This window comes from Saimiri boliviensis, chromosome 9 (assembly GCF_048565385.1).
Source record: "Saimiri boliviensis isolate mSaiBol1 chromosome 9, mSaiBol1.pri, whole genome shotgun sequence".
Lineage (NCBI taxonomy): Eukaryota > Metazoa > Chordata > Mammalia > Primates > Cebidae > Saimiri > Saimiri boliviensis.
In genome coordinates this window covers 42,526,158-42,553,092 of record NC_133457.1, presented here as the reverse complement: position 1 = coordinate 42,553,092, position 26,935 = coordinate 42,526,158, and the positions used below count along the sequence as shown (strand labels likewise).

Genomic DNA, 26,935 nt, shown 5'->3' with positions numbered 1-26,935 from the left:
CTATCATAACAGTAACATTGCTATGGTTGTTGACCGTTCTAAAGGGGTGTCACTATTTTATTTAGTCCCAACTACCACCTTATCACAGGCTTCTTGTTATGTCTAATTTTCAGTCAATGAGAAAAGCAACAGTCAGAGAAGTCCCATGACATTTCTGAGGTCACTCAGTGGGCAAGTGGAAACCAAGTGTCCTCTACCCCCATTAATCTTTTTGACTATATTCCAGTGGTATGACCAGAAGAATTCATATTCCCAGACTTGTCAACTTGTATCAATGGAAATAGCTGCATTCATATAATATACATATGTATGCTACACTTGACACAATGTGAATACTCATCTTTCCTTTAGGAACCCTTATTGTCTTGTTCATGTATACTTGAGGTAGACCATCTTTAACATCTATGTAATATTTTATATTGTTTTCTTGGTGGCTTCCTTGTATTTATAGAGAGATTTTGTCACAATTTGTCAACATGCTGTGATCACTGGATACTGCTTAGCTGGGAAAATTTACTTGCTGTTACTTTCTCATTGTCTTTACTCTCCATATTTACATAATGACCCTCCAGTTATATCTGGGATTTGTTCACTGATTAATTCATTCAGCAATTATTTATTGAATCCCTCTTTTGTTGTAAACCACAAAGTATAAGTTAGATACTGGGAATCAGCGAAAAAGCTGTCCTCCAAACACTTGACAGTTTAGCCAATAAATATGTACTTATTGAATTATTACCTGAATCAACCTCTTTGTCAGAAGCTGCAAGGCAATGCTTGGGGGGGTTGTGACCCTGTCTAGGAGGTCAGCCCAAAGAATGGATACTTCAGTTGAGACATGAAAGGTGAGACTTCCAGGCCTCTCCCTACCAATGTAGCCTTGAGTCCAGGAGTAAAGGCTTGGGGATATTCAGGAGAAGTAATTCTGGGTTGGTGGTTTAGGACAAGAGTGAGTGGCAGTTGACTAGGGGGCCAGGGGCATCAATTGCATGCAGTACCTCACAGGCCTTGGTAAGTTTTCTTTTTATCCCAGGAGAAATGGGAAGCCTATAAAGGCATAATTGGCCAAATATGGATCATAAGGAGTACTCTCGTTGTTGTGTGGAGACAGATTTTTTGTTGTAGCTGGGAAGAGGGAGAAATTGGAAGTTGGGAGATCATTAGGAAGTGATAAGGTAGTTCAGGTGAGTACTGATGTAAGCTTGGACTAGGGCGTTGGCGGTGAGGGTGGACAGGTAAGTGTCATATTTAGTAGAAAAATAGGACTTAGTAACCAAATGTCAGATATGGGGTTGAGGAAGAGGAAGGTGTCATTTTTCTGAAGTCCATGCCAGAGGGCTATCTTTCATTTGAGTCTGTTTTATTTGAGACAGGATGAATGAATGTCTATTTGAGGCTGTTTTATTTGGGACAGGATGAATGAATTGAAAGTAATGGCAAAAACCTCAATGACTTTTGCTCCAACCTAATATGTTTGCATACTCCTTGCCTAATATAATTACTTCTGGTCTTCCTGCTACTTAATGCAGTTCGTTTGAACTCCATGAACACTCTAACATTACCCCAGGTGAATTCATCTTGATTTAAAAGAGTTGGCCAAAGAGTAACAGAATGCGATGACACACTGAATGATCCACATATAGATGTTGTACATTTCCAAGGAGAACAGCATTGCTTCCAGACTCCTTGGCCATTAGGAGTTCCATAAGCTGGCTTGCAGACTGAAGGCCGCCACTCACTCCTTTTTCCAGCACTCACCTTCTTCCAGATTCTTCAGCTCCAGCTCAGCTCATCTACTCACTATCTCAAGCCACTCTCAGGATCTTGCCTGCATCCCTGTGTTCACTGCCCTGGCCTGTTGTTTACCCACCCTGCCCATCCTTCTGGACCTTCAAGTCCACACCTAACAAAGCTTTTCTACGATCTTCCCTCTGATTTCATTCAGTTTATTGTCTCATTTGGACATTATTTTTTTCTGATTTTTGACATTTCTATTTTTTTGAGATGGAGTCTTGCTCTGTCACCCAGGCTAGAGTGCAGTGGTGAGATCTTGGCTCACTGCAACTTCCGCCTCCCAGGTTCAAGTGATTTTCCTGCCTCAGCCTCCCGAGTAGCTGGGATTATGAGTGCCTGCCACCACACCCAGCTAATTTTTATATTTTATTGTAGAGACAGGGTTTCACCATCTTGGCCATGCTGGTTCTCGAACTCCTGACCTCATAACCACCTGCCTCGGCCTCCCAAAGTGCTGGGATTACAGGTGTGAGCCACCGCGCCTGGCCAATTTCTAGTATTCTTATTTAATCTGTTGTATTTACCTGAACCATTAAAAAAAGTCTTTTACAAAGAAACATTATCAGCAGTTTCACATGCTTTACCCTACATATTTATGATTTCCTACACACACTGGATTATAAAGAGATTCTTTTTTTGTAGTGCCCAGTAGGGTCCGGTGTACAATCAGAGCACAGTAAATAATAAAATGCACTTGAAATGTTGCTAGATGAAATTCAGTTTTATAGCTCAGAAAGTACTTCTAGGTTTTGCAGTGCCACCAAACATACAAACCTCAATTTGTTTATTCTGTTTTCTCTTCCTTTGTGAAAGTTCTAGGGATTTAGTTTGAATCTGTACTTACTTTACTATTACAATGATGGTTAATTTAGCTTTCTTGGAAGACATTATGGATCATGCCTTATTCAGTGTTGTATCCTCAGTGCCTGGCGTATACTAGGGACTCAATAAATATTTCTTGGAGTAATGAATAAATGTCATTTTCACTTTACTCTTTTTTACAAAATTGGGAAATAGAATAGACTCTTATATTTCGGGACAATGGAAAAGGAAAAATTTAGTGTGCTACTTTAGTTGTTTTTGTTGACTGGTTAATATAAATTCTTCCTTCACATCATTGGGACCTTTTTTTCCTCTTTTCAATATCACTACTTAATATGTGAGTCTCAGGTTCATTTGTTCTAACACAGGCACGTTGTAAACCGTATCATGAGTGTAATTGGATGCTGCAGCAGCTACACAAGGCACAGACATAGCATACCACAAATATCATTATTCACTGACAATTGAGGGAACTGATAGAATCTACAGTTATATCTGCAGATATTTCCCTTTACAATAAAAGATACGAGTCTGATTGGGAATAAAGCAGAAAACACGGAGTTTATAGTGGTGACTGTTGTCACATATTATAGTTAATTTTGGAGCAGCACTCAGATCAACTTGGGTTAGTATTAGCCGGAGGAAAATGAAAGTCAGCACTTAGAGGAGTGTCTGTCACCATAGCAGGTGGTCAGTAAGTATTTGGAGGATTGAGTCGGGGAGGGTAAGCATATTATTTGAATTCTTGGTTCTTTTTATCCCCAAGTGCTTATTTATATATAAAATAGAAAACTGCTTAAAGTATTGACTATTTGCACAAGGAAGGTGGCCAGTGTACTGACTCAGGAGCAAGGCCATCATAATAAAACTTGTCCTTAGCTGGCGACACACTCCCATCCTTGGAGGTTCTGTATCAACTGTGTCTTTGTTTACCACCCTATGATGATGAACATACACCACCTACATATTTCACATGAGTGAACCACGATGAATGAATGGATGTTTGCAAGCACCCCAGGGTCTAGGAGGTGAAGTTATGCAAACATCAGTTGTTATTATATCACCCTCTGCCTTGGCTAAGGGCCAATGTCAACAAGTTCTTTTTTTCCCATCTACCTTAGTGTTCTCTATTAAGATTTAGAGAATCTGAAGGGGAACTGGGCTTTGTTCTCCTTCTACTCCTAAAGATGCTGTGTGGCCTTGGACACATTTTTCCTCTCTGGGTCTTAATTTCCTCCTCTGGGAGAAGGGAGCTGAATTATGGTGTGCAACTGATGACCTTTAGGTTTGGTCTGTTATCTTGTGCAAGTGTTTAGTCTTGTTTTGCTTCATTTTTCATGTGCTGTTGAATCCCTCTTGGGAGAGTGCGCCTTTTCAGGTGTGACCAAAGCTCTACCACTCTCTCCACCTGTCCTCATTCATTTACATCCTGTTCCTGAGCCTGGAGGGTGTTAGACACCCTGATACTGCATGTTCTCTGAGGTTTATTCTTGTCATAGCTGTGTCTTTCCTGTTAACTCCACATAAAGCTCTCATTGAAGAACAATAACAATGTAATATAACGGATAATATAAAGACAACAGTTTAGAGAACAGGATGTCTTTTTAAAACTTTAATGGATATTAGCAAGTTATGGTTCTTACAGGATTTCCTCAACTTTTTGCTCATTTTACTTTGAAAGAGTGTGTGTGTGTGTGTGTGTGTGTGTGTGTGTGTGTATTTCCAGCAATTTGACCAATTTAACTTGACATTTTCTGTGCAGAATTTATAGTTTTCTAAAGCATACATAATTTGAAAAGTCCAAGTACTATATATTTGTGAGATTTAGTGCAAATATTCTTTGCAAAAAGAAAATTGTTTCTTTATTCTCAAAGCACTTTAACTATATAAACTGCTGAAGTGATGAATACGTTTTAAGTGTGTATTTTGAAATAATTATGGACTTCACATAAAAACTGCAAAAACAGCACAGAATTCCCGTATGCCCTTCACTCAGCTTCCCTTAATGTTGACTTTCGCCATCACCATGGTGCAGTTATCAAAACTGAGAACTAACATTTAACCAGTGCGTTTTACCATGTTTGTCTTATCTCTGGCTGCTCTATGTGAGTTTTTATCTTATTTTAACCACTTTTCTCAAAGAATCACTCTTAGAGGATTCTTAAGAAAAATATTTACAGTAAAAGAATTAGAGAAATGGTTTTCCATTTTGTACTTCTTGTTAGTTACTGGGCTGAAAGTTCTCTAAATTATTTTAGTATGTCTCTTTGAAAACAGAACTGTAACTTGTCATCTAAAATGAAAGGTTAATCATTATTCATCAAAAGGAATAGAGACTCCTTGTCAGTACAGGAAGTTCTCACTTCCTTTTGCGGTAGGGTTCACTGCAGTTTATTTTAGTGCTTTTTTCAAAATCATAAACCTGACATAGCCAAAATGGTAATTAACTTTAGTCCGATATATTTTCACTGTTAATACTTTATTTTTGATTGATTGTCTCACTCTGTTGCCCAGGCTGGAGTGCAGTGGCGTGATCTTGGCTCACTGCAACCTCTGCCTCCTGGTTTCAAGTGATTCTTTTGCCTCAGCCTCTTGAGTAGCTAGGACTACAGGCGTGCACCACCACACCTGGCTAATTTTTGTATTTTTAATAGAGACAGGGTTTCACCATATTGGCCAGGCTGGTCTCAAACTCCTGACCTTGGGTGATCTGCCTGCCTTGACCTCCCAATGTGCTAGGATTACAGGTATGAGCCACCACTCCCTGGCGTGTTATTACTTTATGAGTACTGTTTTTAACCATTAGTAAATGTCATAAATAAAATAGAATAATTACAAAGATGCAACCTAAGTGATTAGTAGGGGAAAAAAAAGGTATTTGTGGATTCTTGGGAGATTTACCAAAATGATTCAAATGACTCTGTTTTATATTAGTAAAGATGAGGCCACTTGAATCTGTTGAGCAGCTAAGGCAACCATGGAGTAAAAAGGGGTTTCTTGGTAGAGATCTGAAAACCGTATCACAAATACTCCTTATGTTATTTACTGGTTAATGTTGCACAATTCAGATTAATTACAGTCAGGTAATTTTGCCATGGCATGTGTTTCTTTTCTTGTCATATGTGTTTACCCAGCAATTACCAAGACATCGCGAGCAAATGAGGTGTGTGTCTCTGGGGACTTCTTTAGCATTAACCCAAATTTCAAACAATAGAGGATAATAATTACTTTTGAGAGTGTCTTTTAAAAAATGGATTTTAAAAATTCAACAATGAATCATAACTGTGATGATTGAATATGTCTGTACTTGTCTAGGGCTATAAGCACCAAACCTATTGGCCATTCCCTGAGGTTTGGAAAGATCTCTTCTCTCCCATTTGAGATGGTATTCAGGACCCATGACTAAGGTATCCAAAAAAAGCAAAGGCACTGAAAGTTTCTGTTTTTAAAGTAGCATGCCTTTGGTCTTTCTATGTAATCTTTCACTACTGTGACTACTTCTTATATATAAAAATAACAAACTAAATTTCCACTCTCTCGTTAGAACTGAAAAAAACCCATGTAGATACAAGTTGTGTAGCAAATTCTCTAACACTATTTTACAGATGAGATGAGGCCAAATGTTTTTGTAAAAAGCAAGAGTCTTTGGCCTCATCTCATTGGTAAAATAAATGTTAGAGAATCAGTGGTTTTCTCTTTTTATTTTTAGCAATAGAATCCTTTTCTCTAATGAAGCTGTACCTGGAACCCTGGAGAAATAAGATTGCTTTTGTTTTAAGTGGAGAGCCCACATTGAGCTTTAACTACTTGGCCAATTTTCTCCCTTCCCAGGCTCACTCTCGCCCTCTTCTGGTTGTCATGGAATTGTCAATTTCTGGGTTAGTCCCCTCAGACTGTACTTAAGGCTGTGTTTCTCAATTAGAGGTTCAACTACGGTTGCTGTGAAAACAGTTTTGTTACTTAAAAAGATAGACTTTAATAATCCAGACCAGTGCTATTCAGGTGATATTTAGACTGGTGTATTACTGGTTCATGAGCAGATAAAAACAGAAATTGACAGTAAGAATTTAGAAAGATTTACAGCACTCGGGCATTGCCACAACATCTTAGACACATCACCAGTGGCATTGCCTCATAGAATCGGATTTGAACCAAAAGTATCCGTCCACAAAAGATTGGAAATTAAAAAGAGTTCTTTATTACAGATAGTTTCAGAAGCACAGTGACGGAATATTTTCTTATATAGAATTCTAAATTTCCCCCAATGACCGAATAAAAGATAATTTCTGAATGTGCTCATGCTTATTACAACATCACGAATACTCATCAATTGACTGTATTTATAAAAGAGGTTTATGAGTGATTTGTGACCTTAAAGAGTAATGACACAGGTTTCTATTAAAATAATCCTTTTACCCATTCATCCATTTATTAGGCATTGCATTCAGTAAATATTTATTATTTGCCTACAGTTCACCATTCTCTGGTAAATAAGGGAAGCCCAATTCCTGGGCTTATGTGGTAACCGGGCAATTGCAACATCAAAACCTCCCAGAGCAACCCTGTATATTTGATATTGCAATTTCCTGATTACCACATAATAGTGATAATAATAGGTGGGGAGTATAGTCTGCTCTGGGGGCATCAAGAAGGAGCACCAGACTTGGGATGTCAGAGGAGTTTCCAAGCCTTAAAATAAGCAACTATTAAAAGCAGATAACTCACAAAAAAGTCACTCCTTACAGATCGTGATACATCTTTTTTGAGGGCTTATACCATGCTTACACTGTGCCATGCACTATGTGCTGTTCTATGAGTCAGGGACATGTTTATGGATGAAACAGATACAGTCCCTGCCATATGAGGCATGTGAAGTAGTTCTAGGAAATCAATACAGGGACAAGAGGATTTCTGGTTTTGATGAACTCCAGGAGGAAAGAAAATTGAGTGCTGTGGTAAGTGTGAGTGTGTGGGGGTGAATACATCACAGAGATTCATCAGAGGAGCCCCCACTTAGGAAAGCACATCTGACCTGAAACCCAAAGTATATGGAGAAGCCAGCCTGAGGTTATGGGAAAAGGACGGTAAGCAGGCAAAAAGTGCCAAGGCTTTAAGGCAAGAATAGAGTTGGCATGTTCATGGGCACAGATGGTCTTAGTCTGTTTTGTGCTGCTATGATAGAATACTGCAGACCGGGTTATTTATTTATTTGTTTATTTTTAAGAGACAGGTGCTGTTGCTCAGGCTAGAATGAGTAACACCATGAGGGCTCACTGCAGCCTCAACCTCCTAGGCTCAAGCAATCCTCGTGCCTCAGCCTCTTGAAGCTGGCACTATAGGTACACGCCACCACACTTGGCTTATTTTTCATTTCTTTTGTAGAGATGGAGTCTCTACCAGTCCAGGGTGGTTTCATACTCTTGACCTCAAGTGATCCTTCCACTTCAGCCTCCCAAGGTGTTAGGAATACAGGTGTGAACAATCATGCCTGGCAGACTAGGAAATTTACAAAGAACAGTTCTGAAGGCTGGGAAATCCAAGATCAAGGTGCTAGTAGGCTTGGTGTCTGGTAAGTGCCCAGTCCCTGCTTCCAAGATGGCACCTTGAACATTGCATTCTCTGGAAGGAAGTCACATGTTTTCTTACATGGCAGGAGAGTCAAGAGAGAGAACTCATTCCTGGAAGCCCTTTATAAAATGCACTCAGCCCACTCGTGAGGACAGACTTTCATGGCTCAATTATCTCTCAAAGATCCTACCTCTTAATACTGTTTCAGTGGCAATTAAATTTCAACATGAATTTTGGAGAGGCCAGACATTCAAACCATAGCAGTCAGCACGTTCGTGGGTTCATGTTTCTCTCTAGAAAGCCAACATGGCTGAAGTGGAGGAAGCAAGAGGGAGAGGAGAGGAGGCAAGCTCAGAGCAGTGAAAGTCATCGTTGGAAGCCAAGTCCAATAGGGGGCAGCAGGAAGGTTGTAAGCCACAGAGGGGTATGATCTGATTTACATGTTAAAGCATTCCCTGGGGTTCCTGAGGATGTAGAGGAGGGAGGGTGGAAGCAGAGAGACTGCTGAGAGGATTGTGGCAGTCGTCCAGGGAGAGACAATGGTGGCTTGGAGTAGGGTGATAGCAGGGGGAGTGGAAAGAAGGAAAAGCTATGTTGGTTTGCTGGTGGCTTAAATATGGGAGGTAGAGGAAAGAGAGGAGCCAAGAGTGTCCCCTAGAGAGCTTTTGTCTAGAGAGCCAGTGTGGTACCAGTTACCAAGATGAGGAGCACTAGGGACGTTTGGTACTAGGGAAGAGGAGTCAAGAGTTCAAGGGTATGTTAAATCTGGGATGCTTATTAGATATCCATATGGTGACTTTGTGAATTTAGGAGGTCAGAATGGGGTAAGGGCTGAACTTACAAATTTAGAATTGCTGATGGTATGTAAAACCACAGGACTGCAAGAGATCCCTGGGAGAGGGACCAGGTAGAGAATGGAAGAGCGCCAAGGACCGAGCTGCTAGGACACGAGATCATACCAACATCTGGGGAGGTCAAGCAAAGAAAGAGGGAAGTTCAGCTCAGTCGTTGGAAGCTAATGCAGTAGGCTTTGCTTAGTTTGTATCCATAGCAAAGATCTTCTTTTTTCCCATCTTTGTTTATTTATTTATTTATTGCATTTAGGTTTGGGGGTACATGTGAAGAACATGCAAGATTGTTGCATAGATACACACATGGCAGTGTGATTTGCTGCCTTCCTCCCCATCACCTATATCTGGCATTTCTCCCCATGCTATTTCTCCCCAACTCCCCACCCCCGCTGTCCCTTCCCTTCCCCACCCTGAGACAGACCCCAGTGTGTGATGCTCCCCTCCCTGTGCTCATGTGTTCTCATTGCTCAGCACCCACCTATGATCTTTTACCTTCATTATTCACAGCTCTTCCACATGGAGTCGGTGATGACAGAGCATATATGTGGGCACTCTGCCCAGAGCCTCTCCATTCCTTGGGACTGTATGTCCTGGTATTGGCTTCAACAGCTAGATTTTGTATGCCTTTTTTAGGGGACTGCCTCTAAGTGACCAGGAGTCACTTTACCATGAGAGAGGAATGCCTGGGGAGTTATGACTGAAGGCTAAGGGAATATGAGAGCTAGGCTCTCACTTCTCTCCATTTAGACAGCTCTGAGGACTAATCTGCACTGCAGCATTCTTCCATGGACTTAGACTGAAGCCACCCTCCAGAGAGCCTTGGCGTTAGCACCCTTGCCTGACCTCTGTTAGGAATACTTTCTTAATATATTGTCGGCCTTTGGGCAACTTGACTTAAGATATGGCCTGCCCTTCCTAACACCCTTCCACCATCTCCCATTTTGTATTATAGTGTATATAGTGTCTTGAAAAAATAACCAAAATAATGTAATCATTTTTGTTGATTGAAAGTGGAATTAGGTTAAATATTTTAAAGCATTCCCAACTCCTCAAAGCTTTCTTCAGGATATCTCCATTGGAGCAGCCATTAAACGGAAAGGATGTTGTGTCTTATCCTAAAAGCAATTGTCTGTTTCTGCGGATACCGGTGAATTTGTTTACTGTTTAATTAAGTGAAACATTTCCAAAGAGTTACCTATATTCAGTCTTCCAGCTCACAGAGTACATGCTGATCTCAAACTGACATACGATTAGATCATGATTTCCTGTTCACACACTTGGTCAATACAATTACGTAAATTAAGCAAGAGAATAAGACAAGGTGGTTAGCAGGGTATGATGGTGGCAAATGCCACCCCCTTCTAGCAGAAGAAGCCTGTGAGCTTTTCCATACGCTCTCCTGTGCTTGTCATTGTGGCTTTCAGTTTCTGCTTCTAAAACAGTCTGTAGCTTTAGTTTGAGTGGGAATTCGACACTAACAGCAGGACAGCGTGGCTATGTAGAGTTTTTCTTCTGTCTTTGAGGGAAAAGCAAAGTTAGATTCTATTTACTTTGAGTGGATTTACATTTGTTTTAGAACTTAAAGGGGCATTTTTGTATTTGCATATTACAAACACGTGTGTCCTTTGCTTTTTAACAGTAATATGTACACCCTCCATTCTTTTTACCTCCTCTTCTCTCCCTTTCTCCTCCTCTTCCTTGCTTTTAGAGTAAAAACAGATGCTAAGTCTCCATCCGAACACCTCACAAACACATTTTAAAGTTCATGATTGGGTTTTTGTTTGTTTTTTGCTCGTAGTGGAAACACATACCTGTAATAACTTCCTTTACCTTTTAGCAGTTTTCAGTCTGAGAGCAGGCATAGTAAACATTCAATAAATATTTGTTGAATGAAAGAGGTGGTGTTATATCCTAGGTACAATCCTAAAGTGTTCATATTGTACCTTTTCTGGTTGTGCTTCTGTGCTAAGAGACTTGGTCCCTGGCTCTTAATTTTAGCTCAGCTATTTGTCAAGCATACGAAAAATATATTGGGAAAATCATTTTTTTAATCCTTAAACTGTCTTTGAGCATTTCACAAAATTAAATTTCACTGGATTCAGTGGAAGTGAAATGCCCATTGGAACATTCCTTTTGCCTCTAAATGCTTTTGAAACACTTGGATTTTGACCATAGATTTCACAATACATTGAAGCATGCTTTTAGAAGACAATAATGCATACTTTTTCATGCCTGGACAACACATTGAAGTCAAACTGTGGCATTGAAACACAGTTGGAAAATTTTACATCCAGTCAAATTAAACCCACAGGACACAATTTTATATTTGTTATATAATTGAAAGTATGGGTATCTTCAGCTTTCTGTGTCTATTCTGAAAACTAAAATAATTGCATTAGAAATTGACTCAGAAAAATAAAAGCAAACAAATTGTTCTTTTTGTATTGGTGAACCCATACTTACCTTTTGAGTGAGGGTAAAGCATACCCTAAATATTCCCAATGTCCTTTGAATGATAAATAGTAAATGATATTCATATTAACTTTATTATTGTATTACAACTAAATCTAGGGTTTCCATGTTTAAATAGATGTTATAAGAGGATTTTGTCTGTATTGACTGAGAATGCTTTGGTGTACAGAACCCAACCAAAGTTTTCCCTCTGGTTTACTTTGAAAGGAATGCGATGTTAATTCAGGGGCACTGATGTTTTACAATGCCTGATCAAGACAAAAAGGTGAAGACCACAGAAAAATCGACTGAAAAAAACCAGCAAGAACTCACCACCAGGTAACTCCCTACTGAGTGTTTGCTAATTATTAACTCAGGCAGTGGCTTTTGAACAGATTTAAGGGCTTTTTGAGAAATAGAGAAGACTCTTGACAACTACTATTCAGCGTTGTACCGTTCAGTTGAAACATTTGGTCATTTCTAGCATTCTAAAGAAAACGTTTTGTGTGTGTATATGTTTTGGTTTATAAAAGTAGACCTCCAAGTGGCAGTGCTATCGGTGGGTAACATGATCGTGTTCACCCGGAGCCTTCTGTGGGTTCACATTGTATTATTCTCTCTCCTAGGGACTATTCAGATCTTAAAAGACTTCGGTGCCTTTTGAACGTCCAGTCAAGCAAACAACAGGTAGTGGTTTCAAAGAATGTCTAAGTGGTAATATAAAAAAAAAATCGTATGTTTCCAAAGGGCTCCATTTAACATCTCTATGAATGATATGTCTGCTTTTCTTTGTTCATTCATGTCTTTGCTCTTTCTTCATCTGGCTATTTCACTGACACCTGGTTCAGGCTCTTCCAAGACTTGGCATCCACATTCTTCTCCTCTCAGGCCAGGCCCTGCTTTAGCCTATGCTGTTGCCCTTTGTCCTACTTAGCAAACCCTTTCCTCTTCAGTCTGTAAACAAACTGCATACTCTTTTACTGAAGGGCCGACATTTGACTTTCTGAGCTTTAGGGAAATTGTTTTTTCCAAAGCACTTTGCACCACATTTTTCTCCTCCCCCTTCACTCTTCCCAGTCCTGCTCCCTTGCTAAATACCACTCTTGAGGCTTGCTGCACAACATACCTCACCAAAAAGAGTGGCAAGGAATGAGTTTTGGCTATTTTTATAGTAGCTTTTTAATGTTTTATTTTATTTTTTTGAGACAGAGTCTCACTCTGTCGCCAGGCACCAGGCTGGAGTGCAATGGCGCAATCTTGGCTCACTGCAATCTCTACCTCCCGGGTTCAAGCAATTCTCCTGCCTCAGCCTCCCGAGTAGCTGGGACTACAGGTGCGCACCACCACACCCAACTAAATTTTGTATTTTTTAGTAGGGATGGAGTTTCACCATGTTGGTCAGGATGGTCTCGATCTCTTGACCTCGCGATCCACTCGCCTTTCTCTCCCAAAGTGCTGGGATTACAGGTGTGAGCCACCATGCCCCACCACATTTTAATGTTTTTATTAAACAGAGAAAGGATGGTACTTCGGCTTGAATTTATCTCCAAACTTTTCATCTTGGTTTTGTGTCTGTGAGACTTTGGAAAGTCGTGACATTAGAGTCCAGCAACTTTGAGGGAGGCTTAGGGAACAACATAGCAATGCTAAAAATAATGAAAATAGCAGACACTTATTTAGCACCTTAACTAGTAAATGGCAGGGATGAGATCTGAACCCTGGTAGTCTGTCTCTAAAGTCTCCATTGTTCTTGCTTAAGTGAATTTGTTTAAGAGCTCTTGTGTTTGGTAATCCAGCCCTGATGGTTTTTGTTACATCAACCACATTTAACAGAGAACTATGGCATTTTTATCTGCTTATACTGAACAATGATTTGATGGCACATAAAAGTCAAATAATGATACAGGAAACACTTTGTATGTGCCCTGCACTTTACCTGAGTTACCCTGCTTAATAATTACAACCCCCACTTTTACGGATGAGGAAACAGGCACAAAGAAATTAAGTGACTTCCCCAAGATCATACAGCCTCCTAATTGGTGAAGGCTAGTTCTGAACCCAGACACCCCATCTTTGCAGTGTATGTTTCTAACTACTGAGATACCTTTTAAATGACGTGTGAAATTAAGTCTGTCCTTTCTTAAAGAGGCAAGCCGGATGGCTCAGCATGCAGTTTTGAATGTAGTGCCCATTCTTTTCTACCGTGCATGCTGTGGTGCAGCCATCAGATCAGAGACTTCTACTTTTTGCTTTTACTTTTTCCGTCTCCTAAATTTCTTTCTTATAAAATCTCACCCATTTCCAAGACCCAACTGTAATGATACTACCTTCCTCTATCTTCCATTCTAGAGGTGAGCTCTGTCTTCCCAAGAGTCCTTCTTTTACTGCTGTAGCGTTATTTTCTCCTGTGCTTTGGAAACTCTTGTTTACATGTCTTACTTCCTGACAAGATCCTGTATTTCCTCATGCCAGCAGCTTTGACATTTGCCTCTGGTTCGCTACATTTGATGAGTTCTTGGCCAGTTTTTGCTAAATTGAATTGTGACTTGAGAACTGGGTCACCACATGAGTATGTATAACTTCCTGGCCAGGGCAAAAAAAAAAAAAAAAAAAAAAAAAAAAAAAAGAAACAAAACAGCCCCAAAAAACCAAAAACCAACCAACCAAACAAAAAACCCAGTGTGGTTTCTCTGGCTCTAATTTTCCAGCTTTGAACTTTATGCTAACTAGATCTGTTGTGTCCCCTTTCAACACTACTTGCTTGATAACACCTGGCAGGTGTAATTAAAGTTAATTTAGTGATTTTTTTTTTACCCCTTTAACCATTTTTCAAATTTGCAGTCTGTTGGGGGACTTTACACGGCATATATTTTTATAAAATCTTTCACATGTACAAAAATGTATGTTTGTGATGTATGAGTTATTTAGAAAGTAGATGGTGCTAAAAAGATAAAAATACGGTCAATTAAATGAAGATCCTGAAGTTTACAAAATTAATGCCTAATTGTGTTTATAAAAGCTCCATGCATTTGTAATTTTGAACTAAGAAATGTTACCCTATTCTCCTTTTGGTAAAATAATATGGAGACATTTATAGGAGAAGCAAGATATTGGAGAAAATAACTCAAGTTATACTTATTTATACTTCGCTTGTTCCAGAAAGAATGATTAGGAGTTTACAGAGAGAAAGTATGACGGGTTGTCACAAATTAAATTCAGGGCCCAAAACAAGAGAAAAACAGGGTTGGGAGCAACGTAGAGTTGGGGTGAAGTGGAAATGCTCAATAAAATGTACACATGGAAAACATATTTGGCTCCGAGATTCTCAGTACTCAATTTGAAAAGTGAAACCTGTGATGAAGGCCCACTCAACTGCATCTTCTGCCCTCACAAGTCGTGGTCTGTTTTTTTGCAAATAAACCAGGCTGGCCAAATACGGGTTACAGAGGAAATCTACCTTGCAGGTGTAGGTAGGGAGTGCAGAGAACTGAATGCCCTTCCTCTGAATCTCTAAAGAGCCAGCTCCTTCCCCCATTGTTCCATTGTGTTCCAGTGTTCTTCTTTTGTTCTTAGTCCTGACCTACACTCTCTGTATCTCCGCATGTCGAGACAGAGACACACAGAGGCAGAAAGGCCTCCTTCAGGATAAGCAGAGTTAGAATAATCATAATCCAGGAAAACCCATTAATTCAAGAAAGAGAACTGCCCCAGGATTGTCGAGGCAAAGTGAAACGACAAAGCTCATTGAAAGTGTCACCAGACGTGTTCACAGATCTTGAAGCAACCTGCCTAGACCTGGAATTCAGATTCTTCTATCACATTTAGAGCCATAGGAAGCTAAGCATTTTATTTGCAATTTAAAAAAAAGAGGAAGAAAACCATTAATTTATTATGGGCTTATTAAGTATCTTGAAATAAATGAGGTTTTGATAGATGTTGTAGAAAGAAAACATAAGGCGTGGTGGTGGTTCTTGTGTTTGGAGAGAGCAGAGGTAGGCACAGATAATTATGCCATGGGACAAGACGCCATCCTGGTTGAATGGTACATGTGGTGAGTATATAGCTTTTGAGAAATAGGAGGCCAATTTTAGCTTGAATGATGAGGAAAGAGGTGGTTCTTAATAAATAATCTGGTTTTCCATCAGTGGAACTGATGGAAAGGGCATTCTAAGTGAAGTGAGTAAAATAATCAAATATCTGAAGGAAGGAAAGTAACAAGCATTTAAACGAAATGGTTGACTAGACAATTCTATTCAATAAATAAAGCTGGAAGTCACTGTGAAATGTCTGAAGACCTATCTGTGAATTTTGGACTTGATTCCCTAAGCAACAGAGAACGTTGACGTTTGTAAGCAGAAATGACATGACATCCTTGACATCTGGTCCATGGCCCGCCCTGTCTCTCCTTTACTTCCCACCACAACAAACCTCTGTTGGCTAATGCTGCATGATGTTTCTCATGCTTGTTTACTGACTGCAACCCCCTCCCATGACCCATGGGACTGTAAACTCCTTGAAGGCAGAGGCCATGACTGTTCTGCTTAATATATATGTGTGTGTGTGTGTATATATATATATATATATATATATATATATATATGTATGCAGTGTCTCACACAATGTCTCATATGCAAGATGTTTGCAACAAATACACTGAATTAATGAATGCAGTTATTTAGAGGTGGTTTAGCAGATAAATTAGTTTGGCAAAGAGACTGGGAACAAAGTGAGCATTCATTCCACAGTTTCACATTTGAATACCTATGATATGCCCAGCTCTGTGAGAGGTGCTAAGAACACAAAGATTGTGAGATGTGGTGCTGCCCTCAGGGTGGCTAAATTCAAGGAAAAAAGATGTTGTGTAAGTCTTGTGTAAGCTTATGTTATACTAGACTGAGGTAAGTTTTGAAAGAGAGGTAAGCGTGGTGTTGCCACCAGGGAAGGAGTGAACAGCTCTACCCAGGGATGCTTGGGCACGTGCTTACCAGGAGGTTATTTAAGTCACACCCTGACTCAGGATCAGGAGTAACAGGCTGCAGATGCCCAGGTGTGGAGAGATCAGACACACAGAAGACAGATAAATTGGGAACCCAAGAGAAAAGCCTGTAGGTTTTGAACTGGATTCCTAATGTATATTTCTTTCATAGGAAGTGCTACATGCTTCAAGGTGCCTACTATTCAGTTTCCGGTCTTTGCAACTATTGATGCCAAATCCATCTTATCCACCTGCTTTCCGGGAGGTGATTTCCCATACTGGCTGCCTGCTCTGCCTGCAAAGCAAATGGCTCCAGGCTGCGGCAGCTTTCCACTCCTTCCTTGGAATCACCTGGGCTTGCTTTCTCTGTGCTGGCCTATTTGTCTCTTGCAAACTTTTCTGGGGGTTGTGCTAATGGCAAAGGGGTTTGGAATCGCTTGGTCCTGGAAAACCTGCTTCTTTTTGCCATGTATCATAATATTTTGGGTATAACACGGGAAAATTTGCTTGTGCTGTTACTTCATGTTAGATATCATTTGGGTTAACAGTTCGTATTCAGAAATCACCTAATGTGTAATGACAAATTTTATTCATTTAGCAAAATTCATCTGCATAATGGGAATACGAGGATTAAAAGAATATGTACAAAGCAATTAGAACTCTGCTTGGCACATAACCCGTGTTTTATAAATTGTAATCCATACCATTTTAATAACTCTTGAGTTATATACTATTATTATTTCCATTTTAATGATACAGAAGCCAATGCACAGAGAGATGGAGTAAATTTTCTAAGGTTATGCAGCTAGTTAGTTGTAGATTTAAACGCATAAAATCTGGCAAGGGAATTTGTTCTCTTAACCACTAAGCGTTGCTGGCTCAGCTTATTGTCTTTTGGTTGCTGTACATTGGCTGACTGAACTGAGATAGGATGGAAGATTTATTGTTAATATTTTGAAAATTTGTGGCTGGCATATGATATAAAAGGATTTGAGTTTTTTTGGTTAACTCTTAAACAATGTCTTTATTATCATCCATTTTTCTGTAAGCTGACTACCTTATAAGAAGTGAGGCATAGTCTCTTTTAATAAGGAAATGATGTCTTTATACTGATTTACATTAAATACTTCAATGAAATAAGACAAGTACAACATATTATAACTTTGTTTTGTAATATGTAGAATGGAATGATTTACTGAAAAATGATTTTTTTTTAGTTATACTCTGCTTACCTCATCTTAAGAACTTAGGTCATTATAGAATATCCTTCATTTGTACTTTGGAAAAAATAGGATATTTGTCTATACCATGCTCAACTTTATTGTGGTATCAGAAATGAATCTCAGGGTTATCCTAATTATAGACAAATATTGGTAAGTGAACTGTGTGATACTGATAATCTGACAATTTATTATTGCAAGTGGAAGCATAGTCAAATTGTTGTAGTTAATTTTTTTCTTATGGTGAATTTGATTATTTTAATGTCTTTTACAAATGTGATTGAGTTATCAGGATGTTCAGACTGATTAGAAGTGATAGAATCTTCTTGATTGTTATATCCCTAACACCTGGAAAGTAGTGTGCACACCTGGTAAATATTGAAGAGTGAGTGAATGCATGATGACACATTCTCCATTTGGGCATTCTGCTATATATTAGGGCGTCCTACCGGGATCCAGGTGCTCTCTAGTCAGCTTGCGCATTTGAATCACATGAGAAACTTCGAAACCTCCTGATGCCCAGGTGTCACCCCAGATCTATATCTGTTTTAGGTGTTGGGGTAATGGCATTGAACAAAAACAGGCAAGTTCCTGTTTGTGTTGAGGTGACATTATAACGAAGGGAGACTAAAAGTACATAAATACCTGTCAGGTACAACAAGTGACCTTACAGACTATGAAGAAAAATCACACGGTGTAAGGTAAATGTTTAAGGCAAAGTTATTTGATTTGATTCTTGGAAAACCATTACATTTGACAGGGTTGTAATCTTTAATTATCGGCCTAGAAAAATACTCATTCTCATCATCCTCCCCTATTTTGTTACATTCTTTATCCCGTGCTGAATTGTTATCCTCATGTACTCTATGCTTCTATTTCTGTAGCTTCCAGCCATTAACTTCGATAGTGCCCAAAATAGCATGACCAAGTCTGAGCCCGCCATCAGGGCGGGTGGACACAGAGCTCGAGGTCCATGGCATGAGTCCACAGAAGCTGTTGAACTTGAAAATTTTAGGTAAGAAATCCAGCATCCCCCTCATCTTCAGCTACTTATTCTACTTAGCTCGCAGTTTTATTTAAGTTTATCCTCGGAGCTAAAATTTAAAACCTGCTTCAATATTTACCATAGAGATTCTTAATTTAATATTGTTTGTTAGTGCTTAAACCACTCCCAGAAATAATATGTAAATAGCAGGCTTAATGGGTACAGGTGGAACTGACCTGGGAGATTTAGAACACTGTGCTGACATGCCTTTGGCATTTGCTCAATGAGGAAGTGGTTCCAGATTATTGACCTGGTAAGGCTGATCGCAGTCTTTGTCTGTCTAGATCTTGCCAGTAATGAGACGGCATAAAAGGAGCCGTTGCTGTGACAAGATGTGGTGGTTAAAGTATGTGGTTGTCAAAACAGCTGAGGTTTTCAGTTGAAGGGGTTGCAGCACACCTCTGACACTGAGAGTGCAGGTAATGTTCATCTCTGCTGCCATGTAGACCTCTGCAAAGCTGCACGTTCTTGTGGGTCACTCCCCTCTCGGGAGCTGGTTCTCTCCGTTTGTCAATGTGCTTGGGTCATTTGGCACTGATAATGAGTGGTGTGAAGTATCAATGTGAACATTCTAGAAGGACCATTTGTTTATTTGGCCTAGATTTAGTTTTTGTTTCCCTGTCATCTTATGACAATGAATTTAAAAGTACAGGAAAGTGGCATGACATTTCCTGGGTTCATATTTAAAAAATTTTTTTTTAGTGAGGAGCACTTAAATACTTTAAAAATTGTCCTATAGTGAGTACCAGTGCCCATGTATTAAAGGAACTGTTACAGCCCTCGGGTGACTAGGATGGGGATGTGCTGTCTAATGGCTTCTGAAAGGCTATGAAGGCAGAACATTACACATGGCAACATAAGGTTACACACCTTTCCTTTGAGGTTGTATGTTCATGGAATTCCAGTTTATTTGTCCTAGATCTTAACATTAGTCTTACTTAACTATGTGCAAAAATATCAGGTATTCGGTAGCAATGTGACCCTTTTGTTCATTATCTCTTATCCTTTTCCAGTTTTAAAATGGAATGTTTGGGAGATATTTTTAACCTCTTTGGTGGGCTGTAATATCAGCAAAAAGAAACTGAAGCTGGAATGTCTCCGAATTTTGTTAAATGCACACACAAAAACCGTATAAACAATCAACAGTAATAGTCAACATGGCTGAAGGAGTATAAACTGTGTTTAATAAACTCCCCTTACCTAGAAGGAATTATATATGATGACCACTGGTGTTGATAGCTAGATCAGCCAGTGGGGTGGAGAGTAAGTGGGAAAGGGAAGAGAGGGAATTCTTCTCTTCCTGTTACACAGCTGTCTAAATAATGTGCCCCGATCATTATTTTTTTCCATTTACCCCTTTCTTCCCTCCAACCAACTTTAGCTGTTAAGTGTTTTTAGGGAATAATTTAATGAGTATGGCAAAAGGAAATACATATGCTTGACAATAGTTTAACTTTATAATTTAATTTTTAGTTCCTATTTTAACAGCTGACAGCTGCTTGTAGCAGCATGTCAAACGTAGGACTCCTTCAATATTTGCCTGAATCCTCATTAGTATAGTGGTTAGTAATAATAAAAAAAAAATTACCTGAATATAGGTGATCTTTGTCTGCATTGGCAACTTTGAGACAGCCTGATCTCTATTACAAAATCCTTTTCTGTTTGTTTTGTCTCAGTATAAACTACAAGAATGAGAGAAATTTCAGCAAACATCCCCAGCATAAACTATTTCAGGAGATCTTTACCGCCTTGGTGAAAAATAGACTCATATGCAGGTAAGGTTGTTCCTGGAAAACAGACTTTTACTTAAGAGTGGCGTATGCCGTATATCCTGTCTCTAGAACATGATTTGAAACATCTTACAGGATTGAACATGTCATTAAAGGAAAGAAGGAGGCAAATGAGCAGGCATTACAGATGATCTTAAAACGCTGATTAGGTACTGAATTTAGCTGAATTTCGTGACAGATAAGGAAAAATGGGAAACAAGTTACCGTGTTTTTGTTATTTTCTTTGAGTTTGGATACTTGAAGAGTTTATTGTGTGGGACCTTATGAAAGAGACATTGGGCAACGTCGCGGACAACATTCTCATGGTGCACGTTTGCAGTGATTTGTGATTGAGTAAATGGACTACGCTAGCCTTGACCTTGAGGAAAGAAAGGATGAGTGTGTAACATCCAGCCACATCCTCATAAAGATGTTTCTTCTCAAGACCAAATCGAGTGTTCCTTTCTTTGCCTTCTTAACACAGGTGCAGTGTTGGGACTGTAGAGGAAGGATTAATTAACAAGTCCTTTAGATTCTCTCTCACAAATATGAGGGGTTTTCAGTGAGCCATTGGCTGGTACTGATTGCAGTCAGGACTGAATTTTCTGTCCCTTCTGAGCTGCTTTGTGGAAGAGCTGGGTATGCTGCTGCCAGATGCGAAGGAGGTGCCTAACATTCTGTCACGATAGGGCCCCATCTTTTGCTCTTTTCAGGAGGCCCACACTCTTTTTCCACATGCATCATCTGAAAAAAATGCCTATAAAGAACCTTAAATCTTTCCCACTTTGTGACGTGATTGAGATATGTGAACTCCATCCCAGTGAAAATGGGAAAACATTATTCTTTTGTGAAAAATAAAAATAGGAGTATTAGTAATTTAATGCCTTGATCAAAATAAAACTCTGACTTGGCTGAGTGTAATAGCTGATTTTAAGTTGAACAGCATTCTGATGGGTCTTCCATGATGACTCAGCTACTCAATACCTGCTTAAGTGATGGCCTCTTGTCTCCGTCTTTTGGATGGGGTCATTTAGTATTATGTATTTAAGCATTGGACTTAAATGACTGTCCAATACATAAGTTTCGTTTAAAACAATACAGAATTGAGACTGTATCTGTCACGCCCTTGTACTTAATTTAAGCAGAGGATTATTAGACTGGCTCAGATGATGCAAGAAGCCTAAAATCTTTACCAAGGTTATGTAATTGGGTCACTGTTCTATTTTTGATTACATACTCAAAGATTGTTCAAAGACTAATGAACACTGCAAAGAACCTGAAATTATATATCTATTTCCACTATTTTCTGCTTAGTGTGAACGGAGTAGAACAATGGTAATGGCAGTATCATTATGTATGAAATGGTTTAGGAATGAAGTTCTTTATTATTATTTTTAAAGCCAGCTCACATGGACTCTTCAAGGAATGCCCAGTACTATTTGTTGAGTCAATATTTGGGGGAAGACACTAGATGCAGAAATTTTTAGGGAAAATAACTGAGCACTGGTTGGCATCAACTAGTTGAAAAAGATCTTAACAATTCTAAAGATCTAGAGATCTTTTTTCCACCTTTAAAAATTCTTAGTGATTAAAGGAGCATCAGGTTGGATGAAGTTACTGGCTTGTAACATGAGCAGTCCCTGGAAGTTTTCAAACTAGGAAGAGATTATTGTGGATCTCTTTGCTCTCATAGTACGAGATGGAATTTAGGAATGTTGAACGTCAAGGGCATCCTTTTATGTCATCCTGTGGCTGCTGACAGATTATGTTCAGTTCTATTCTAAAAGCATTGGGTAAAAGATGGCTTAAATATAAAGGTCTTCCATTGTGCCTTACCCCATATAACCTTGCTAAAATAACCAGGATCACCCCTCTTTTTTTTCTTCCCCTTTAACTTTAGCCATATAGAAGAATTACACCTCAGGATATGTTCTGGTATGGCTTGTTATCCCCTTTCTTTGCAAACATCAGATTTAGTGTTGGGTTGAAGGCTTAGATTCAATTTGATAAACAAACTGGTAAGCATCTACTATGTGTAAGGAAGGGAGGAAGTAAGTGGTGAAGAAGAATGAGAGGGTGAAAATAAAAAAAAAATTAATAGGACATGTGGTCCTTTTCTCCCTGGTGACTCAAATTCTACCCTGATCAGCAAGACAATTACCCAATAAGGGAAAATGTACTAAATATATACAATGTGTATTAACACAGTTAAAGGCTGCATGAGATTGAAGGGTAGGGGGCAGGCGGGAATTTGTGTCCTTAGTCCAATTATGGTTGTAGATAAGACACGTACATTCAATGTGTTATGCTACTCAATTTTGCCCTGAAAATATGACTTATTGGGAATTTAGTTTCATTTGTGAAGTGTGACCCCTTTCAACTCATTTCTCAATTTCTACCCAATTGGTGGTAATGTTCCTCCTCTATGTTACTCTCCTCACTTGCAGCCTTTCCCTAAATCACGCTTGTGGACACCACCTTTCTGTTTCTTTTCCTAAGATTGATTTGTGATTACTATCCCATTCTCAGAATGAAATTGCCAGATGGCATCTGAAACTGGAAAAGACTTGTTAATCCAGAGTCAGATAAGGTAACACTGCAAATACCTCACAGTAAATCTCAAAGGACAAGGGAACGTATCATCCCTGCACCTAGGTTGCTCCTAGTTACACAATGGTAACTAGTCTTAAAAAAAAAACAAAACTTTTATAATAGTATTTATTTATAATATACTACTATATAATATTTTACATATTTATGGTACATGTGGGTATTTTGTTACATACATAGAATGTGTAATGATGGAGTCAGGGTATTTGAGGTGTCCATCACTTTGAGGATTTCTCATTTCTATGTGTTGGGAACTCTCTTCTAGCTACTTTGAAATAGACAGTACATCATTGTTAAATATAGTCACTTGACACTGCTGTCAAATGATGGAACTCATACCTTTCATCTAACAATACCTTTGTACCCATTAACCTACCTGTCTTTAATCCAGCCTTGCATTCACCCACCCTTCAAGGACTATAGTATCTATTACTCTACTCTCTATCTTTATGAGACTGACTTTTTTAGCTTCCATATATGAGTGAGACCATATAATATTTGTCTTTCTATGCCTGGATTGTTTCACATAACATGATGTCCCCCAGTTTCATCCATGTTGCCACAAATGATGTTACTTTTTTTCTTTTTTATGGCCAAATAATGTTTCATTTTGTATGTATACTACATTTTAAAAATTCACTTGTTTGTTGGTGGACACTAAGGTTGATTCCATATCTTTGCTATTGTGAACAGTGCCACAATAAACACGTGAGTGCAAGTATCCCTTTGCTATACTGATTTCTTTTTCTTTGGATAGATACCCAATAGCAGAATTGCTGGATCAAATGGTTTTATTTCTACTTTTTGGAGAAACCATCATAATGTTTTCCACAGCAGTTGTGCTAATTTGCATTCCCACCAACAGTGTATGAGTTCCCTGTTCTCCACATCCTCATCAGCGTCTGTTAGTTTTTTTGTCTTTTAATCATAGTTGTTTAAACTGGGGAAACATGATATCTCACTGTAGTTTTGATTTGTATTTGTCTGATGATTAGTGATGTTGAACTTTTTTTTCATATACTTGTTGGCTATTTGTATGTCTTCTTCTTCTTTTTTTTTTTTTTTTTGAGACGGAGTTTTGCTCTTGTTACCCAGGCTGGAGTGCAATGGCACGATCTCGGCTCACCGCAACCTCCGCCTCCTGGGTTCAGGCAATTCTCCTGCCTCAGCCTCCTGAGTAGCTGGGATTACAGGCACGCGCCACCATGCCCAGCTAACTTTTTTGTATTTTTAGTAGAGACGGGGTTTCACCTTGTTGACCAGGATGGTCTTGATCTCTTGACCTCGTGATCCACCCGCCTCGGGCTCCCAAAGTGCTGGGATTACAGGCTTGAGCCACCACGCCCGGCTGAGTTGTATGTCTTCTTTTGAGGATTGTCAATGCATGTTCTTTGCCCACTTATTTTAGTTCTGGTATACGTGTGCAGAACGTGCAGGTTTATTACATAGGTGTACGTGTGCCATGGGGGTTTGCTGCACCTGTCAACCCATCATCTAGGTTTTAAGTCCCACATGTATTAGGTATTTGTCCTAATGCTCTCCCTCCGCTTGCCACCCATCCCCCAACAGGCCCCACTGTGTGATGTTCCCCTCCCTGTGTCCATGTGTTCACATTGTTCAGTTCCCATGTATGAGTGAGAACATATGGTGTTTGCTTTTCTGTTCCTGTGTTCGTTTGCTGAGAATGATGGCTTCCAGCTTCTTCCATGTCCCTGTAAAGGACATGAACTTATTCTTTATTATGGCTGCATAGTATTCCATGGTGAATATGTGCCACACCTTCTTTATCCAGTCTATCATTGATAAGCATTTGGGTTGGTTCCAAGTCTTTGCTATTGTAAATAGTGCTGCAATAAACATATGTATGTATGTGTCTTTATAGTAGAATGATTTATAATCCTTTGGGTGTATAACCATTCATGGGGTTACTGGGTCAAATGGTACTTCTGATTCTAGATCCTTGAGGAATTGCCACACTGTCTTCCACAACGGTTGACCTAATTTACATTCCCACCAACAGTGTAATGGTGTTCCTATTTCTCTACAGCCTCTCCAGCATCTGTTGTTTTCTGACGTTTTAATCATTGCTATTCTAAACTGGCGTGAGATGGCATCTCATTGTGTGGTGGTTTTTTTTTTTTTTTGAGATGGAGTCTTGCTTTGTCACCCAGGCTGGAGTGCAGTGGCATGATCTCAGCTCACTGCAAACTTCACCTCCTGGGTTCAAGCAATTCTGCCTCAGCCTTCCAAGTAGCTGAGACTACAGGCATGCACCATCATGCCTGGCTAATTTTTGTATTTTTGGTAGTGATGGGGTTTCACCATGTTGGGCAAGCTGGTCTCGAACTCCTGACCCCCCGTAGTCTGCCTGCCTCAGCCTCCCAGAGTGCTGGGATTACAGGCAAGCCACTGTGCCCAGCCTTCATTGTGGTTTTGATTTGCATTTCTCTAATGACCAGTGATGATAAGCTCCTTTTTATATGTTGGTTGGCTGCATAAATGTATTTTTTTGAGAAGTGTCTGTTCATATACTTCACCCACTTTTTGATAGGGTTGTTTGTTTTTTTCTTGTAAATTTGTATAAGTTTCTTGTAGATTCGGGATATTATACCTTTGTCAGATGGGTAGATTGCAAAAATTTTCTCCCATTATAGACATGGGCAAAGACTTCCTGACTAAAACACCAAAAGCAATTGCAACAAAAGCCAAAATTGACAAATAGGATCTAATTAAATTAAAGAGCTTCTGCACAGCAAAAGAAACTATCATCAGAGTGAATAAGCAACTTTGCCTACTTTTTAATGGGATTATGCGTTTATTTTTTGCTATTGAATTGTTTGAATTCCTCGTATATTTTAGACATTAGTCACTTGTTGATGAATAGTTTTCAAATATTTTCTCCTGTTTAACAGGTTTTCTCTTCACTCTCTTGATTGTTTCCTTTGCTGTGCAGAAGTTTTTAATTTAATATAGTTCCATATGTCTATTTTTGTTTTAATGTCTGTGCTTTTGAGGTCTTAGCCATAAAATCTTTGCCTAGACCAAAGTCCTGAAGTGCCTTCCTATGTTTCATACAAGTGTTTTCTTTATGTTTTCATCTAATAGTTTCATAGTTTTGGGTCTTAATGTTTAAGTCTTTAATCCATCTTGTTTTGATTTTTATATATGGTGAGAGAGAGATAGGGATCCAGTTTCATTATTCTGCATACTGGTATACAATTTCTTCAGCACCATCTATTGAAGAGGGCATCCTTTTCATGGTGAATGTTCTTGGTGCCTTTGTCAAACATCAGTTGGCTGTAAATATGTGGATTTGTTTTGGAGTTCTCTATTCTGTTCTATCGGTCTATATGTTTGGTTTTGTATCAATATCATGCTGTTTTGGTTACTATGGTCTTGTAATATATTTTAAAGTCAGGTGATGTGATGGCTCCTGCTTTGTTCTTTTGCTCAGGTTTGCTTTGGCTCTTCTGGTTCTTTTTATGTTTCATATGAATGTTAGGATTTTCTATTTCTGTGAAAAATCACATTGGTCTTTTGATAGGGACTGCATTAAATCTGTATATTGCTTTGGGAGTATGGTCATTTTAATGACATTAATTCTGATCCATGAGCATGAAATATTTTTCCTTTGTTTGTGTCCCCCTTAGTTTATTTAATCAGTGTTTTGCAGTTTTCCTTGTAGAAATCTTTTTACCTCCTTGGTCACATTTTTCTAGGTATTTTATTTTTTTTGGTAGCTATTGAAAATGGGATTGTCTTCTTGATTTTTTTTTTTCAGCTATTTCACTGTTGGTGTTTAAAAATGCTACCGATCTTTTTGTATGTTG

At 39.1% G+C, this 26,935-nt stretch overlaps 1 protein-coding gene across 5 annotated transcripts in view; it reads left to right on the top strand.

Moving 5' to 3' along the window:
• The window catches only part of NEK10 (NIMA related kinase 10), a 237,027-nt gene that overhangs the window by 6,723 nt on the left and 203,369 nt on the right, over positions 1–26,935 (top strand). For 4 of the 5 annotated variants that reach the window (XM_074405757.1, XM_074405756.1, XM_039480208.2 and 1 more), the window contains exons 2-5: positions 11,715–11,825; positions 12,113–12,173; positions 18,566–18,696; positions 20,403–20,501. In XM_074405757.1, the coding sequence (XP_074261858.1) occupies positions 11,752–11,825; positions 12,113–12,173; positions 18,566–18,696; positions 20,403–20,501 (365 nt within the window). In that variant the 5' untranslated portion in view covers positions 11,715–11,751. Of the gene's footprint in view, positions 1–11,714; positions 11,826–12,112; positions 12,174–18,565; positions 18,697–19,010; positions 19,146–20,402; positions 20,502–26,935 lie in introns of those variants that run through there. The other variant, XM_074405758.1, reaches the window with a different exon arrangement.